Source organism: Camelus ferus, chromosome 31, assembly GCF_009834535.1.
Source record: "Camelus ferus isolate YT-003-E chromosome 31, BCGSAC_Cfer_1.0, whole genome shotgun sequence".
NCBI classification, from domain to species: domain Eukaryota; kingdom Metazoa; phylum Chordata; class Mammalia; order Artiodactyla; family Camelidae; genus Camelus; species Camelus ferus.
The window spans coordinates 13313281-13328580 of NC_045726.1; the positions used below are offsets into that span (position 1 = coordinate 13313281).

General features: G+C 52.6%; 1 protein-coding gene across 1 annotated transcript in view; it reads left to right on the plus strand.

The window, feature by feature from the left end:
* The window catches only part of LOXL2 (lysyl oxidase like 2), an 89666-nt gene that overhangs the window by 63446 nt on the left and 10920 nt on the right, over positions 1-15300 (plus strand). Inside the window, exons 7-10 of the mRNA XM_032470934.1 lie at positions 557-708; positions 7077-7244; positions 9044-9209; positions 13272-13515. Of these exons, the coding sequence (XP_032326825.1) occupies positions 557-708; positions 7077-7244; positions 9044-9209; positions 13272-13515 (730 nt within the window). The remainder of the gene's footprint in view (positions 1-556; positions 709-7076; positions 7245-9043; positions 9210-13271; positions 13516-15300) is intronic.

Below are 15300 nucleotides of genomic sequence, written 5' to 3' on the forward strand. Positions count from 1 at the left end.
GGACAGCCATTCAGGTGCTGTTTGTAGCACTTTATGTTTGCCAGGCTCTGGCTGGGAATTCCAAAGGAACACAAACGTGATGCCTGCCCTCGTGGGGCCTCCAGCCCCTTGGGAAGCAGACAGACACTGATCACAGAGCTACCTGAGTGCAGCGTGAAGCAGACAGCTCACTGGAGACTACCTGGGGGCCCTGCTTAGACAGGATGCTGAAAGGCTGTGTCATCAAAGTGGCACTGAAGCCCAACCCTGAAGGGTGAGCAGGAGTTCACTGCTGAGGAGAGGGAGGAAGAGGGCCCAGGCAGAGGGAAACGCTCCATAGGAGGCTGGTGGGGCTGAGCTGTTTTACCCTGAGATGCACTGAGACACTGTCACAGAGTTTTAAGACCGGGAATGACATGATTGGTTTTTGTGTTTTTTTTTTAATGGAGGTACTGGGGATTGAACAAGTACCTCGTGCATGCTCAGCATGCGCTCTACCAGCTGAGCTATACCCCCACTCTATTCCAGAAACTTTCCTACAGAAGGTTACATAGCGCACGTTCATTTCCATCCACAGGGATAGGACCCATCCATCTCAATGAAATTGAGTGCACCGGAAATGAGAAATCCATCATAGACTGCAAGTTCAATGCCGAGTCTCAGGGCTGCAACCACGAGGAAGATGCTGGTGTGAGGTGTAACATCCCCGCCATGGGCTTCCAGAAAAAGGTGAGGAGGACTGGATGCCCAGAGGGGACCGTGTTCTGTTTTGGTCAGTGAGGCCCCAGAAAGTATAGACCAGGTGACCTCAGGCTGAAGCTTTCTAACCGATGTATTAGGGTGCTCTGACGGTGAGCTCAGAAAGTTGTCGATAACTATCACCTCACCTTGATGGCTGTGTCAAGTAAGAGGGCTGTCCTTACTAGGATGTTGGGCATCCACTGTGCACCACGCCCTGCCTTGGGGCTGGACAAACAGTGTGATCGCAACTCAGTCCTTTCTGTAAGGAATTCAAGGTCAACACCACCTGTGAGACACTTGGCAAAGGCCCTTTCCAAGAACCCAGAGGAACCACATTACAAATCACATCTGCAAATCACACAGATGTAAGTACAATACAGACAGTATTCGGGGACAGAGACTATATTTTGGTTTCCAGAGGGAACAGAAAGGGAACCTTAACAATATGTCTGAGACACACCCCTCCCTTCCTGAGACAGGATCTCTAAAAACCTGCATTGTCTCCTGGAGTGCGTGGCCCTTCCCACAGGGGTAGCCAACAAGATGAACTTCTCTTTGCCGGGAGTTCTATCCAATCCTACAAAAAGGCCCAGTAAATCCTATGTAATGCTCTGCACTGACCCATGAATTCGGCACGGGGTTGGCACATTGGAAGAGTTTCTTGAGGGATTATTTAAAATATGAGCAAATGCAGATACCTCAGGGTGCAGGACGGTTCCTCAGCCAGGTTCGTGCTTGGACATATTCTTGACCTTGGCACCAGCCTGCCAAAGGCACTACTGAACTGAGCAGCCACAATTCATGCGGTTCACCGCCCAGGGGCCAAACGTGTGAAGCCAACGGCGCTCAGCCAAGCCGTGTTTGCTTGTGGGTGAGCAGGGGTGTGGCCCCAGCCCCACAGCCATGGGGAAGGCTTGCCGTCTCTAGCTGCCCAGCAGGATTCTACACAAGCCTTAATAGAGCTGTAAAAGCTGGCATTCCAGGTGTCCTGAGACACTGTTCACTTAGGACAGATTGGAATTGGGTGGAGTGGGATTTTTAACCCAAAATAAAAGACCTAGACTGAAGAAAGTGAAGTTTTCCAGAAAGGTTTTATGGTGGTTGGAGCTGAGCCAGCTGGTGTCCCTGGTCATGCAAGAGGCCCCCCCACTCCCAGCACAGACAGCCCCCACCTTTTCACCATCCCTCCAGGCTCTGGGAAGTAAGCCCTGCACTCAGGCCTAGGGCGAGTTTTATGCCTGAATCTGCCATTTCTATCCCCTGGGAAGGAAAGGGGGATGTCACCCCTGAAAGAAATCCCTGTGGGCCAGGCTTCCGGAAGGCCTGGCTGGGGGCTTTCCAGGGTATTGGCAACAACACGGGGCCAAAAACTTGAGACTCTTGAGGTTTATCACTGTGTTAGTTTGCTGGGCTGGCGTACCAGAACGCCACAGACAGGGTGGCTTCAAGAAAAATGTTAAAAAAAAAAAAAAAAGAAAAAGAAAAAAAACAAGAAAAATGTATTTTCTCACAGTTCTAGAGGCTGAAAAGCCCAAGACCGAGGTGTCAGCAGGGTTGATGTCTCCCGAGACCCCTCTCCTGGGCTTATAGACAGCCGCCTTCTCACTGTGTCCTCGCGTGGCCTTTCCTCTGCCCGCACATCCCTGTGTCTCTTCCTCTTCTAAAGACACCAGTCATTTTGGATTAGGGCCCACCCGTATGATCTTGTTTAATCTGAATTACTTCTCGAAAGGCCCTTCTCCAAGTCAGTCACATTTGGACTAACACGATAGTGAGGGCTTCAGCATGTGAGTTTGGGAGGGGAGGGGGACACAAGTCAGTTCCTAACCCTCACTCACTAGCTGATTCCTTAATTAATCTCTTTAAAGTTTCAGTTTCCTCCTCTGAAAATAAGGAGGTAGGAGAGGTGACTCCCAGTTTCCCTTCCAGCCCCCAGTTCATTCCGAAATTGACTTTTCTGTTGAATGACTAATAAAACTCACAGACCTGGAACTGGGTAGTTTTGTCCATCCAGCCACAGCAGAGCCACATCTCTTTCATCGCAGGGAGAAGCGCCAAGGCGGGGTGGCTCTGGGCATGGCTGCGGGGTGTACGAGGCAGGTGAAGCCGCACAGGGGCACCGGCCGCCTTGCTGACCTCCAGCTCCCCTCTGAACTGCGGGCCTGGCCCTGTCTGGGGAGCAGGACCAAGCCCACGTGTGGAATGTGAGTTGGAAAGTGTCCATGCAGCCTTCCATGTTAACATCTGGGTTGTGGTACCTCACTTCCTACCCGCCACCTCCAAAAATAGGTGTGGGATTGGCTAACCATAACTTTATCAAAACACGGTGTGGCCTGGCCAGGCCCCATGGGCTGGAGGTCGTGTTTTGTTTTTCCTATTCGTGCTCAGAAACTCAGCTGCCTGCACTCCACTCTTCTTTCAAACTCCATACCGCTGCTGCCCAGAACTAAAGGAATAGGAAAAGAGAAATGCCTTTGGGCTGTTTTAAGAAATTCAGAGTATTGACCTTCCCTGACCTCCCCAAGGGGTAATGAGGTGGAGAGGGTGCGGGCCAGAGGCTCCTGGCTGACCTCGGGGCCCCTTGGGGTTCCACTGATGCCGGTGGCGTTAGCGCATCCTTCGTCAGCACACCAGGCCACGTCCCAAACGGGGCGCCTGCGATTGGAGCCCTGGGAGTGGAGAGCTGGGTCCTGGGCCAACTTTGAACTTCATGGTTGGCCTCTCTTGTGCCCTCCAGTCTTTTCTAGAAAATGAGAAGATGCCCCCAGTGCATCTTGAAGTGCCGGGGTTCCTCCCAGGGCAAGGGTGTCTGGTTCCCTGTGCCAGAGGCTGCAGCTTGGAGTTTCGGGAAGTGCTTCTAGGAGAGGCCGTTGGTGCGCGCACGTACATGCTCCTTGCCCCAGAGCAGTGTGCAGCCGCGTTCTTCAGCCAGAGCCTCTGAGACTTCCGTCGGCTTTAGGAGCCAGGACAGGAACACAGCCACGTGGCCAGCCAAGTTTGGCTGCCCAGGCAGTGGTGGACAAGGGACAGGTACCCTCCCAAAGAGAGCCCTAGAGACAGGAGCCCCCCCATTGAGACCTGACCGTGGGAGCCCCGCCGCCCTCCCGTAGCAGGAAGACGTGTGAACGGGAGGTTCTTCAGGCTCCTCCATCCTCATCTTTCCCTAACTTTGGGGCAAGAAAATGATGTCAGTTCTGGGAGGGCAGTGGCCCATGAAGGGGGCAGCAGAGGGAGCTGTCTACCTCCAGTATAGTCAGTGAGGCAGGGCACGTCCATAGGGAAATAAAAAATAATAAACCCACTTAAAAGTCCTGCTTTTCATCATCACTGCCCACTGGCATCCTGAATTTCAGTGCTAACCTGGGCCTTGAAAGGGGTCCTGGCCCACGGCCCCACCTCCCCAGGGTACCCCACCCTCCACCTCCCCCATGCTTGGCAGTGGGACTTGGAAACCATGCCGAGGGGAAAGGGAGAGGATCTGGACCTCCTGCAGAGAAGGGAGACTTCAGGCTTCCTAAATCAGGGTGCCAGCTGTTTGAGGGCTCCCCTGAGGCCTGGAGGTGAGGCCTGCAGCCTCCATCACATCCCCACTGCCTGTCTGTCCTGGACACAGTGTCCTCAGGCCACAGCCAGCCCAGGACGCTAGAGACGTGGGGTCAGGAAGGTGGGAGAGGGGGTATGCGTGAGGGGCTGGCCGATTGGTCCTTACCAAAGCAATAGCCTCTCAGAGGCAACCTGAGAGGGTTTTACACAAGGCACCAAATAAAGTGTCTTACTGAGAATCCTAAGCCTCAGGGCTCAGTCTGACCCCACTTGACAATATAGGCCTCAGAACCCTAGGCCCAGGGGCCCCGACCTCCCATTAGGAGTGCTCCGGCCCCCATCCTGACTGTCGCAGTCAACTTGGTCCTCAGTTCTGGCTCAGTGGTCCCTGCTTTGGGGCAAAAGCATCCCTGGAGAAGGGGGCTTACATGGATGGTTTGGAGGGGGTCTGGTATGGTAGCTAAGAGATGTTTAGTTTATCTGAGACTCCACTTTCTCATCTGTAAAATGGGGATGACATGGTACTGGCTGCCTCCTAGGGATGCTGTGAGGACCAGATGTCCCTAAAGGACTTGCCCAGGGCTGGGACACAGTAAGTGCTCTGAAAGTCTGCCTGTGCATTTCCCAGTGCTGAGCACAGCACCTGTCACGTGGTAAAAGCTAGGTAAATGCTGGATGACTGAACAGAGCCAGTGAAATCCACACAATCCATTTCATCTCTGGGGAAGATGCCAGTGTTACCAGCAGAGATCAGTAAACTCATTAGGGAAGTATAAAATACAGGCCTTTACTAGGTCTCAAATAAGCAGAGGGGACAGCCTGAGAGATATCCCCGGGAATGGGTTGAAGGCGCACCCTGCCCCTGGGCTGCTGGCCTTCCTCTGAATGTTGGAGTTGGGTAGCCTGCCTCCTGCTGAGGCTTAGGCCCTTCTAGGACTTTCTTGATGGCTCTGCACATCTTAGTTGTTTGTGTTTTCACAGAGGCCCCAAAATATGTTAGTCATGTGTAATGCACAGTCCATATCCAGTGTCCAGGGCCCACCTTCACCGCGGGCTCAGCCCAGAGGCCTCCCGAAGGCCAGCCCCCTTCCTGCTGGCTATGACCCCTTCTAGCTCCTCTGGAGAGAGGTTTGCTTTCTGATGGGACTCCCACCCTAAAGATGATCATTGCTGTGACAATGTCTAGTATTTCTCAAGTATTTCTCACTGTACCCACTCTACCTGAACCGTCTCATTGAATGCATCCGCTCAACAGCCCTGGAGGTCGCCTAGTATCATGGCTGCCCTTGGCATGTCTGTCTGTGGGCTGACCTCACGCACCCGCCCAGCCCCTAAATCCAGAGGAATTAAGACCTGTGCTTTAGGCGTCCTGCCGTTGCTAAGAACGGGCAAACAAACAGCTGAGGGTTCCTGGAAGTGTGACACCTTATCTTGAAGGAATGAACTGCTAGCAGTGTAAAGGGAAGCAGGGTAAGTTATTTGGATTAAGGGATTCATTTTCAGAACCCTTCCCCAAATGCCAGATCTCCCTGCTTGGGCTCATGTAAGCTGGGCTGGGCGTTCATTCTGTAAGACTGAGTGTATGTTCATCCATTCCCAAACTGCGCGTGGCATACCTGCGTCTTTGGGAGGTGCTGTCTTGTTTATCGATGGCACAGTAAACCAGGGGAAAGGCAAACACAGCCCCGCCCTCTGGAGCTTACATTCTAGCAGAGGAGACAGACGACGAATTGCAAATTAGCTTAATTATAATTGTCAGGAATGCTAAGAAGGAGATGTGTAGGGAGTGTTGGTGGATGAAAAGAGGGGAGGCAGGAGGAGGTCTGGCTCAGGCAGAGGTGATGGTGCCTGGGAGGAGGGGGCGGGGATGGAGCTGGGTGGAGCAAAGGGGGTGGATCGGAGAGAGACTTGGGAGATGAAATCCACGGAGGAAGATTTTGACAGGATGTGGGGGATAAGAGAGAGGGCGATGCTGAAGATCGCTCCTAGATTTCTGGCTTGTCTAACGGAATAGATTTGGGATCAGCAAACTACAGCCTGTGGGCCAAACCCATCCCTCTGCCTGTTTTTGTAAATGTGGTTTTATTGGCACACGGCCGTGCCCAGTCATTTACAGCTCATCATCTCTGCTTTCACAGTACGTGGTAAAACAGGGCAGCCGGCCCACGGGCCTGAAATGTTGATGGAAAGTTTGCGGCGCCTGGGACAGATGGTAGTGGCTTTAGCTGAAATAGAGCACAGGTTTAAGGGGAGAGGGAAAAGCGGGCAAGTTAGATTTGGGGTCTCCAGGGTGCCAAGTGGGACTGTCAAGGAGGCAGTTGGCTGTCTGGGTCTCAGAAGAGAGTTCTGCTGGAGAGGACAGCAGGGGGTGCTGTGGGAGGAGATGCCATCAGGAGCTGGAACCAGCGAGCAGAGGGTGTGGCCAGGAGAGAAGGACCCAGGAAGGAGTTGGGGGGTTCTACCATTTTAAAGTCCCTTGAGTCGCATCCTTCCAAGTGTCTGATCTAAGGGCAGCGCCCCGCTGGTGGGCTCATGGGGAGCAGAGCAGATTCCTCTGTGCTGCTTAGGGGGGTCAGTGGGTCTCCTGGCTGCAGAGTCTTCTAGGGCCCCAGGATGCCTGCAGTGAGGCAGGGGAGGGGACCCAAGACCATGCTGGGCACGATGCCGGCACACAGTAGGCTCTCAGTGATGCTGGTGAATCTGTGTCACAGGCAGGACCCCCCACCTTGGGGACATTGGGACTGAAGGCAATATGGTGGGGGCAGCAACCCTCCCTCCCCTCCTGGTGACCATGCCTTCCTTTCTCTCCACAGCTGCGCCTGAACGGGGGCCGAAACCCCTACGAGGGCCGGGTGGAGGTGCTGGTGGAGAGGAACGGGTCCCTCGTGTGGGGCATGGTGTGTGGTGAGAACTGGGGCATTGTGGAGGCCATGGTGGTCTGCCGGCAGCTGGGCCTGGGGTTCGCCAGCAACGCCTTCCAGGTGAGACACCGTGGCCTTAAACCCTCCATCCAGTCTGACCCTGCCCATCTCCAGTCAGCCCCCATCTTCCATGATCCCTGGGAGGTGGAGAGCCATGGGCTCAGAGGCAGGAACCTCACCCGGGCCTCCACTCCGCCCCCATGGCCGAGTCCTTGGGTGGGCCACCCGCACTCTGGCCTCTGTCTCCCCGCTGCAGAATGAACCCCTGGACTCTGGTTTCACTGTGCCAGCTCTGCTTGCTGGGATTGTCCTGAGGCCCGGGGCTCATCCTGGTGTGCCTTTTGCAGAGGGAAGCTTCCCAGTCCTATGGGGCAGTGGAGACCTCCAACCCAACACCCCAGACGCCTTAGCTCGCTCCTTTGGGAGGCCCCTCTGCCCAGAACATGCTTCCCCGCAGTGTCCACGCTCACGCGTTCTCCCACTGGTTGGCTGGTAAATCCCCGAGCCTCCTCCAGGGCCCTTTCACAGCTGTCGAACCTGCCTCCCGCTGGGCCTTCCTTAAAGAGGAGGACTCAGCTAAGTTTCTGCTCCTGGAAGGCAGCAGAAGAAAGACGATTAGCACTTTGGCTTCAAAAATCATTGCTTTCTGGACCCTATACCGTGAGAGAACATCGTCAGAAAGAGGCTGGGGGCAGGAGGAACAGGAGCCGGGAGGCTTGGGGTCTGCTCCCAGCTGTACCCCCGCCAGCTGGCTGCATAAATCTGGGGCAAAGCAGCCCCCCTTCCTTGCCTCCCTGTGACAGGGAATGAACAGTCCCAGGTCCTCAGTAGCCTGACTCTAAACACTTTCCTTAAGCTTCTCACAGAACAGGAAAATGTCTGGAGCCCCTGTCTTGCTTCGCTAACCCTGACTCCAGCCCCTGTGCCCCGGGTGGCCCTGCTTGGGAAACGGGTTTCGTAGGTTGAGATGTGGAGATCTCAGGCAGCCCTGCTGAGCCTGACTGCCTGCTGCGGGCTGGCCGGGTGCAGGGTAGGCACTGAGCCCTGAGCAGGGGCTGTCCTCTGGCTCCTCACCTCAGCATCCAGAAGAGGCAGGCCTTTGATACCGGGGCCTGTGCCCTCTGGGGGCCTAGCTTCCCAGAGCAATGAAATGTTTCTGCTAATACTGCTTATGACAAGCCATGGCACTCTCTGGTTCTCCAAGGAGAATAGAAAAACAGTGCTCATTACAACAGAGTGGCTGTCTGGCTATTCTTTTTCCTTGTCAGCTCATTCCCAAGACGCCTGGGCCTCAGCTGGGGCTGTGAAATGCCCTGCCCCTAACGTCAGTCCCAAGTCTGCCCCTGACTGCCCCAGTTTTCTTTAGAGGATGAGGGGTATGTAGTCAGTTCTCTCTAGAGAAACAGAACCAATGAGATGTATGAATACAGAACTATTGACATATGTAAATAGAATTCCTCTCTCCTGCCAATTCTGATCAAATTGGTAATGTCTTCCTGCGAGCACATTCAGGCTTAGAGGAGAGAGTGCTATGATTGATTAGTAATGTCTGCCCCAGGCTCAGGGTGAGGGAGCAGGCAACACGAGTGCCATTCTAGACCCACAGCATTGAGCACAACCTTAGCTGTGCTTTCCAAAGGGGAAGAATGGCAGAATCCAAGTGTGAGGGTCTCACTCACTCACGCTGCCACCAACAAACTGCATGACTTGGGTAAGTGACTCTTTGTTCCTCAGTTGTCTCCATCTGAGAAATGGGCTCAGAAAGCCTTGGGATTTTTGTGAGGCTGCAAGTTGATAGTCTATGGGAAAGTGACAATTCAAGGTGATGTACTGGCCATTTCTTTTGTCAATTCATCCAGGAGACCTGGTATTGGCATGGAAATATCTACGCCAACAAGGTGGTCATGAGCGGAGTGAAGTGCTCGGGAACGGAGCTGTCCCTGGCGCACTGCCGCCACGACGGGGAGGATGTGACCTGCCCTGAGGGCGGGGTGCAGTATGGAGCTGGAGTCGCCTGCTCAGAAAGTGAGAGCTCCTGGGGGTCATAGCCCACCCTCCCTGCCAGGTTCTGGGAGGGGACCAGAGTCTCACTGGTTATTCCTTGCAAGGTTCCAGGGCCTCTGTCATGAGCCCAGCAAAAGAGGAAAGCAGAGGTGGATTCTTGTGAAGTGAGAAGAGTCAGGGCCGGGGTGGAGGGGGTGCAGCCAGGGCTACCCCCACCCGCAGCCCTGGAATCTTGCCTGATGGCAGCGGAGAGGAAGGCAGGACGGAGGACGTGGGTGTCTGGGGGCCTTGGGTTCAAATGCAGGGCCACTATAGACTATTTAAGTGGCCTTGGGTGAATTAAGTGACTAAGAGCTTGTTCTTATCCGTTAATGAGGCGGATAACACTTCCTCGGAGCGTGGCTCTGGGTTAGCAGATGGAGCCCGGAACACGTGCTCTTCCTTCCTTCCACCCTGCTCCACAGCTCATTTCCAGTTGTCACACCTGGAGTGATTCAGCCTCCTAGTGACTCCCTGGGAATCCTTGACAATGGAGAAGGAAAAGCTCCCCACCAGGATTCAGAATGACCGGCTCAGGGCAGTTCGGTTCCATGCTGAGAAAACTGGCTGACAGCCTTGTGGGCATGCGATTCTCTAGGTCCCCACCCCTTGCCTTATCAAATGATTCCCCTGTGAATCTGGGAGGTGGGAGAGGCGCAGAGTCCGGCCAGAGAACTCCAGACCAGACCCTGCCTGCCACTTATTAGCTGATCTTGGCAAAGTTGGTTAACTGCTATGATCTACAGTCGCTGCTGTTTTTCCTAGGAACTGGAAATTAGATGTGACTACACGCAAGTGCTTAAAAAGCACGATGCTCTGCCGTTTGTCATCATGGAGAACTAGGGAGAGGATTAAACCTGAACTCCATCACTTCAGTTCTCCCATCAACCCCTTTAGACCCACTCTGCATTTCCTAACCCTTGTAAGGCAGAACTCTGAACTCCAGCACGAGCTTCTCCAGGCAGCCGTCACAAGCTGTCGCATTCTGCCTGAGAGGAAAGAGCACGAACTTACTAGACCCTGAAGGGGAGAGCATCGGAGCAGAGGGAAGCTGTCTCACCACTGCCAGGAGCCCTTTTCTGGCTTAACAACTTATTTATATTTATAATATATCAGGTTTTTTTCCAAAAGAAAATTAAGATAATATAAACCTAAACAAAACTCAAGGTAGCATAAGATAAAAGCAGAGGAAAGAAAAGTAGGTATTGGCAAAAAGGTAGTGGCTCAAATTGGAGCCGAGAGAGAGGTTAATTAAAAATATGTACTATAAAATCCTAGACATGTACTGCTATAGAGTCCTATACATTCACTATTGTAATTTTACAGTGAGCTTCCTGGCAGCCAAAGGGAAGAGAGAAACCTGGTCAATAATATAATACATGAGATAGAAACAAACCCATGAGTCAAAAGGAGCCCACTATTCTGGATACTGAGATCAAAGAGAATTTCTCACTATGAGGGCTGAGAGTTATGAAATAAACAATGCCCCCCACATCCTCACAGCAGACCAAACATGACTTTCATGGGACTACTGCTCAGAGAACCCCTTAGCTTCAGCTAAAGACGTCAGTTAAAGTCTGCAGGGGTGCAAGAGCCATTTGGGCCAGGAACGCTGATCTGGCTTAATACTTTATTCAGAAGGATAAAGTACATTCTTCACACAACCCTTTGTAATTGCTTTTTCTCATGCAACCTGTTGCTCCCTAAATCTGCAAGTCCTCCCTGAATGCTCTCCCTCTTCCTCATCGCATCCACCATGGTCAGTCCACCTGGATTTTTACCTTTCCGTGTTTTCTCCACTCCCTCCACCTCCTTCCATTGCACTGTCCCTGCCTGTATCCCGATGACCATTGTCCACACCGCATTACCACAGAGGCTCTTCCCTGGCACCTCCAATTGCTTTCCCTCCCTGAGGCCAGAGTCAGCGCTGGTTCCCCTCACTCGTGTTCCTTCCTCTTCCAACCCCGTCCAGACTTTCCCACCACACTTAAATGAACACAGGAACTTGCACGCGCACATGTTATCCAGCCTGATTTCAGGTCACCTTCCAAGCCCCACCCCTCCGCAGTGTCCTAACCACAGGGACCTTGGTCCTCCTTATGTCTCGGGGCTCCGCACATGCTACTTAGATTAGCATCTTAGAGCTGTTTCCTTTAATTTGCTCCTCCTCCAGGAAACAACTAGAATGTAACTGCCTCCAAAGAAGTCTCCCCAGTTTGGGTCCCCTGTTATAACTCCCAGCTGACTCCATATTTCTCCTTCAAACACTGGCTGCAGTTGTAATTAAGTGGTTAATATGCACTCTGTCTGCCTCTCCTGCTAGAGTATAAGGTCTGCCTTGTTAGCCATCCAGAGAGCCTAGCACAGGGCTCCTAATACCTGAAAGATGGGTGGATGAATGCGTGCCTCCAATGAGCTTCTGGTGGGTGTTCTGGGTGTTAGGGAGGTCAAGGCTCCATTCCACGACAGGTGCTGAGAGTGGGCTTCCAGCTAAGTCAAGGCCATGTTACCTTAAGACTCCTGAGCTGGAGGTAGAGCTGGCCTCTTCTCAGAAAGAGGAGGGCCCAGTGGAGACCCCTCTGCCCAGCTCAGGTAGGCAGAGGGTCTGTCCATTGAGTGCTGACCAGTGTACAGATAACAAATAAGAGACTTACAACACTCTCCATTAAAGTGGGCCCAGAACACTCAGCGCCAGAACGCTGCATCCCAGTGTGTGCCCTCCAAGAGGAAATCGTTCTTAGCAGATGGGAGCCTCCTGATTTGTCTCCCCTCCCTAACCCCTCATTCCATCCGTGAGCCTTTTTTCACTCCCCGGTGGTTCCACACCCAGTCCCTGCAGGTGGATTTGCTCTCTGGTGGCTGCTGGCGCCCCACATGCAGCCTGGGGTTGGTGGGAAGGGGACGCAGGCAGGTGAGGAGTACTCCAGGCCTGGCAAGCTTGAGGTGAAGCAAAGCTCTCGTACGCTTTCTCACTTCAGAAATTTACAGCAACCGGTCAGAAGACAAAAGATGGATGGGTCTTGTAAATGATTCATAGGAAACATTTTTGTGAATTGAAGTGCACTGGAAATGTTCAATGGACTCGGACTTTAAAGGGAAACTTACAGTCAGTCCTTTGGTAAAGAAGCTGATCTTCCTAATACAGTTGTTTAGTAAACATAGGTTGTAGCCACTAGTGATTTGTTTTTCACACCTGTTGTGTGCAATGTGGTGACTGAGCAAATCATGCTTGTTTTGAAAGAGGCACCTGGGGGAAAATTCTTGCCCAGAGCCACAGTGCCAGTGGAAACTGGCAGAACCTGATATACATCAGAGCCTTGAAAGTATGCAACCCTGCCCCTTGGCAACTTCACTTATGGAAATATATTCTAAAGAAATAATGAAAGTTACATACACAGATTTACTACAGGTTGTTTATCACAGCTTTATCTTTAACTGTGAGATGTTCCGAGCAACCCATGTAGCTAAAAGAATGGAATAGGGTTATGAATTAGGTAGTATGTAGCCATGCAATTGATGTTGTAATGGATATTTATTAACAAGGAAATATGTCAATATGTGTTTTAAGGGAAAGAATATTAGCAGACTGTAAATCTACACACAATATTACACACGTTGGAAAATATATTTGTATTGTTCCCAGAAGAATCACATCAAGTCAGTAAGAGTGTTGTCTCTCTGGGTAGCACAATTTCGTTGTTATTGTTTGCTTTTTATTATGGAAAATCTCAAGACACCCATAAGTAGAATAATACAGTGAAGCCTCACATGCCCATCACCCAGATTGGACCGCTGTCAAAACATTTTGCCCATGTGCACTGAGGTCTGCAGAGGCGTCCAGGAGGACTCCCCGAGGAGGAGACCAGGGATTGAGGGTAGCGATCTGCAAGGAGGGTGACCTGGACGGGGTGACCATGAGCCAGTTCCGGTCGGTGGTGCTCGGCAGGGGTGGAGACTAGTCCCAGCTCGGGAATCAGAACTAACACACTTGGGAAGGGGCGCGGGGTCTCTGGCCTTGTTTGAACACCGTGTCTGCCCTCCCAGCCGCCCCTGACCTGGTCCTCAATGCGGAGATAGTGCAGCAGAGCACGTACCTGGAGGACCGGCCCATGTTCATGCTCCAGTGCGCCATGGAGGAGAACTGCCTGTCGGCCTCGGCCGCCCAGACCAACCCCACCACCGGCTACCGGCGGCTTCTGCGCTTCTCCTCCCAGATCCACAACAACGGCCAGTCCGACTTCCGACCCAAGAACGGCCGCCACGCCTGGATCTGGCATGACTGCCACAGGTGAGCCCTCCCCTCCATCGCCACCAGGCTGCCCCGCCTGACTTCCAGCTTGGGGATGAGATTCAGAATCACCGGGTCACTTAGAGACGGCCGAGAGTCCACACAGTCCCGGGGGCGGGGTTCTCCCAAGCTGGAGGGAGTCGAGCCTGCCACACTGACCCCTCCACGTCTGCTGACCCATTTTCCACTCCCAGTGGCCCTGGCCCACCCCACCTTCCCTGGACCCCTTCTCTTTCTTGTCTCCAGCATCTCTAACATTTGGAAACATCACAGCAAGTTCTTGTTCTGCAGGCTGCTTAGGGGTTCTGCAGTTGTTGGACTCTGAGTTCACTTAGAAATACATTTTAAATGCCAGGATATAGTTTAAATATCTCTAGGAAGACAGTGGGTGTGGAGATGAGAGATCTAGTGAGTCGTGAGACCTGGCCTCTCAGCCCTGCGGTGCCTCTGAACAGCTGCATGATGTCAGGCCAGCTGGGCCACATCAGCCGGGACCTCTAATGTCCCTTCCCGCTCCGAGTCTGTGGATCTGTTCCCAGTGCTATATAAGTCCTGGATGAGGACAGAGTGAAATTCTAGAGCCAGCCCTAGCTGGAGCCAACAGAAGCCACCCTGTTTATTTCCCTGACTTCTCCCTTTTTCCTTTCCTTTGCCTGAATTCCAGCTCTAGTCCAGAACTCGCTGCTGCTGCTTGTTCATATTTTCCTACTCAGACCTGAGCTGGGCAGGCAGAGGGCACAGAGTGAGCACACTTTTGAAAATGAAGAGAGGGAGGCCAATGCCATTCAATACGGCAGCAACCCCCTCATCCCCACCCCAAGGGGCCCACAGACTTGGGCCCGGCCAGGGCCCACCTCTGTGCTCAGAATCCCACCTGTACAGAGCTTTTGCATGAGGTCCCTGCTTCTCAGAGTGAGATCCAGGGGTGGTTGTGGATTTGCATCAGGAATCCGCCAGTTAACAGGATCCCCTGGTGATTCTGTGCACATCATAGTCTGAGAAGCCCCAGGCTGGCTGACCTCTGGGCATCCTTCCAGCTCTGCAACGTGGTGATCCCTGTTCGGGGTGCAAGACCTAACATTTATTGACCCCCTTCTAAGTGTCAGGACGGGGAACCCCCATCTTCATGGGTAAGGACACAGAGGCTTGGGGTTCGTGTGGCTTGCCCAAGATAACACAAGACGTTGGGGAGCCAGGACCCTGACTTGGGTCTGTCTGATTCCCAAGCGTGTGCTCTTTCTGTTCAGCCTCCGCACAGTCGTCATCAGACGTCTGTGTTTGACTGCCTTTTCATGTCACGACTCATGACCTAGCCACATTGAACCTGTTTTGGGATAGAGTTGTTCAACCCATTTTAAAAGAAAGGGCTGTGGTAGAATTCAGGGGAGCTGACTGTCCTTTACATAGTTGACCCGTGAACAACACAGGTGCGAACTGCACGGGCCCACTTAGCTGTGGATTTTTTTTGCAATACATAAGTCCCTACACGTATTTTCATTTTACCAACTTTAATTAATTCCGTGTGGGGAAAAGTTTGTGTTCGATTAGAGATCATAGTATGTGGAATCCAAAAAATTGGGGTTTGAGTCCCGATTCTATCCAGACAGTTTCTGGACTCCTGCGCTTGGGTGAGTCATTTATCAGCTCCTTTGTTTCTGAGGCAGAGAGAGCGGTACGTGGATTTTCAACTGCACAGGGGTCAGTGCCCCTCACCTCCGCGTTGTTCAGAGGTCAAATGTAATTACTGTCGGTATGTCCTGAAAGTCCGAATTAGCCAAAGAAGTT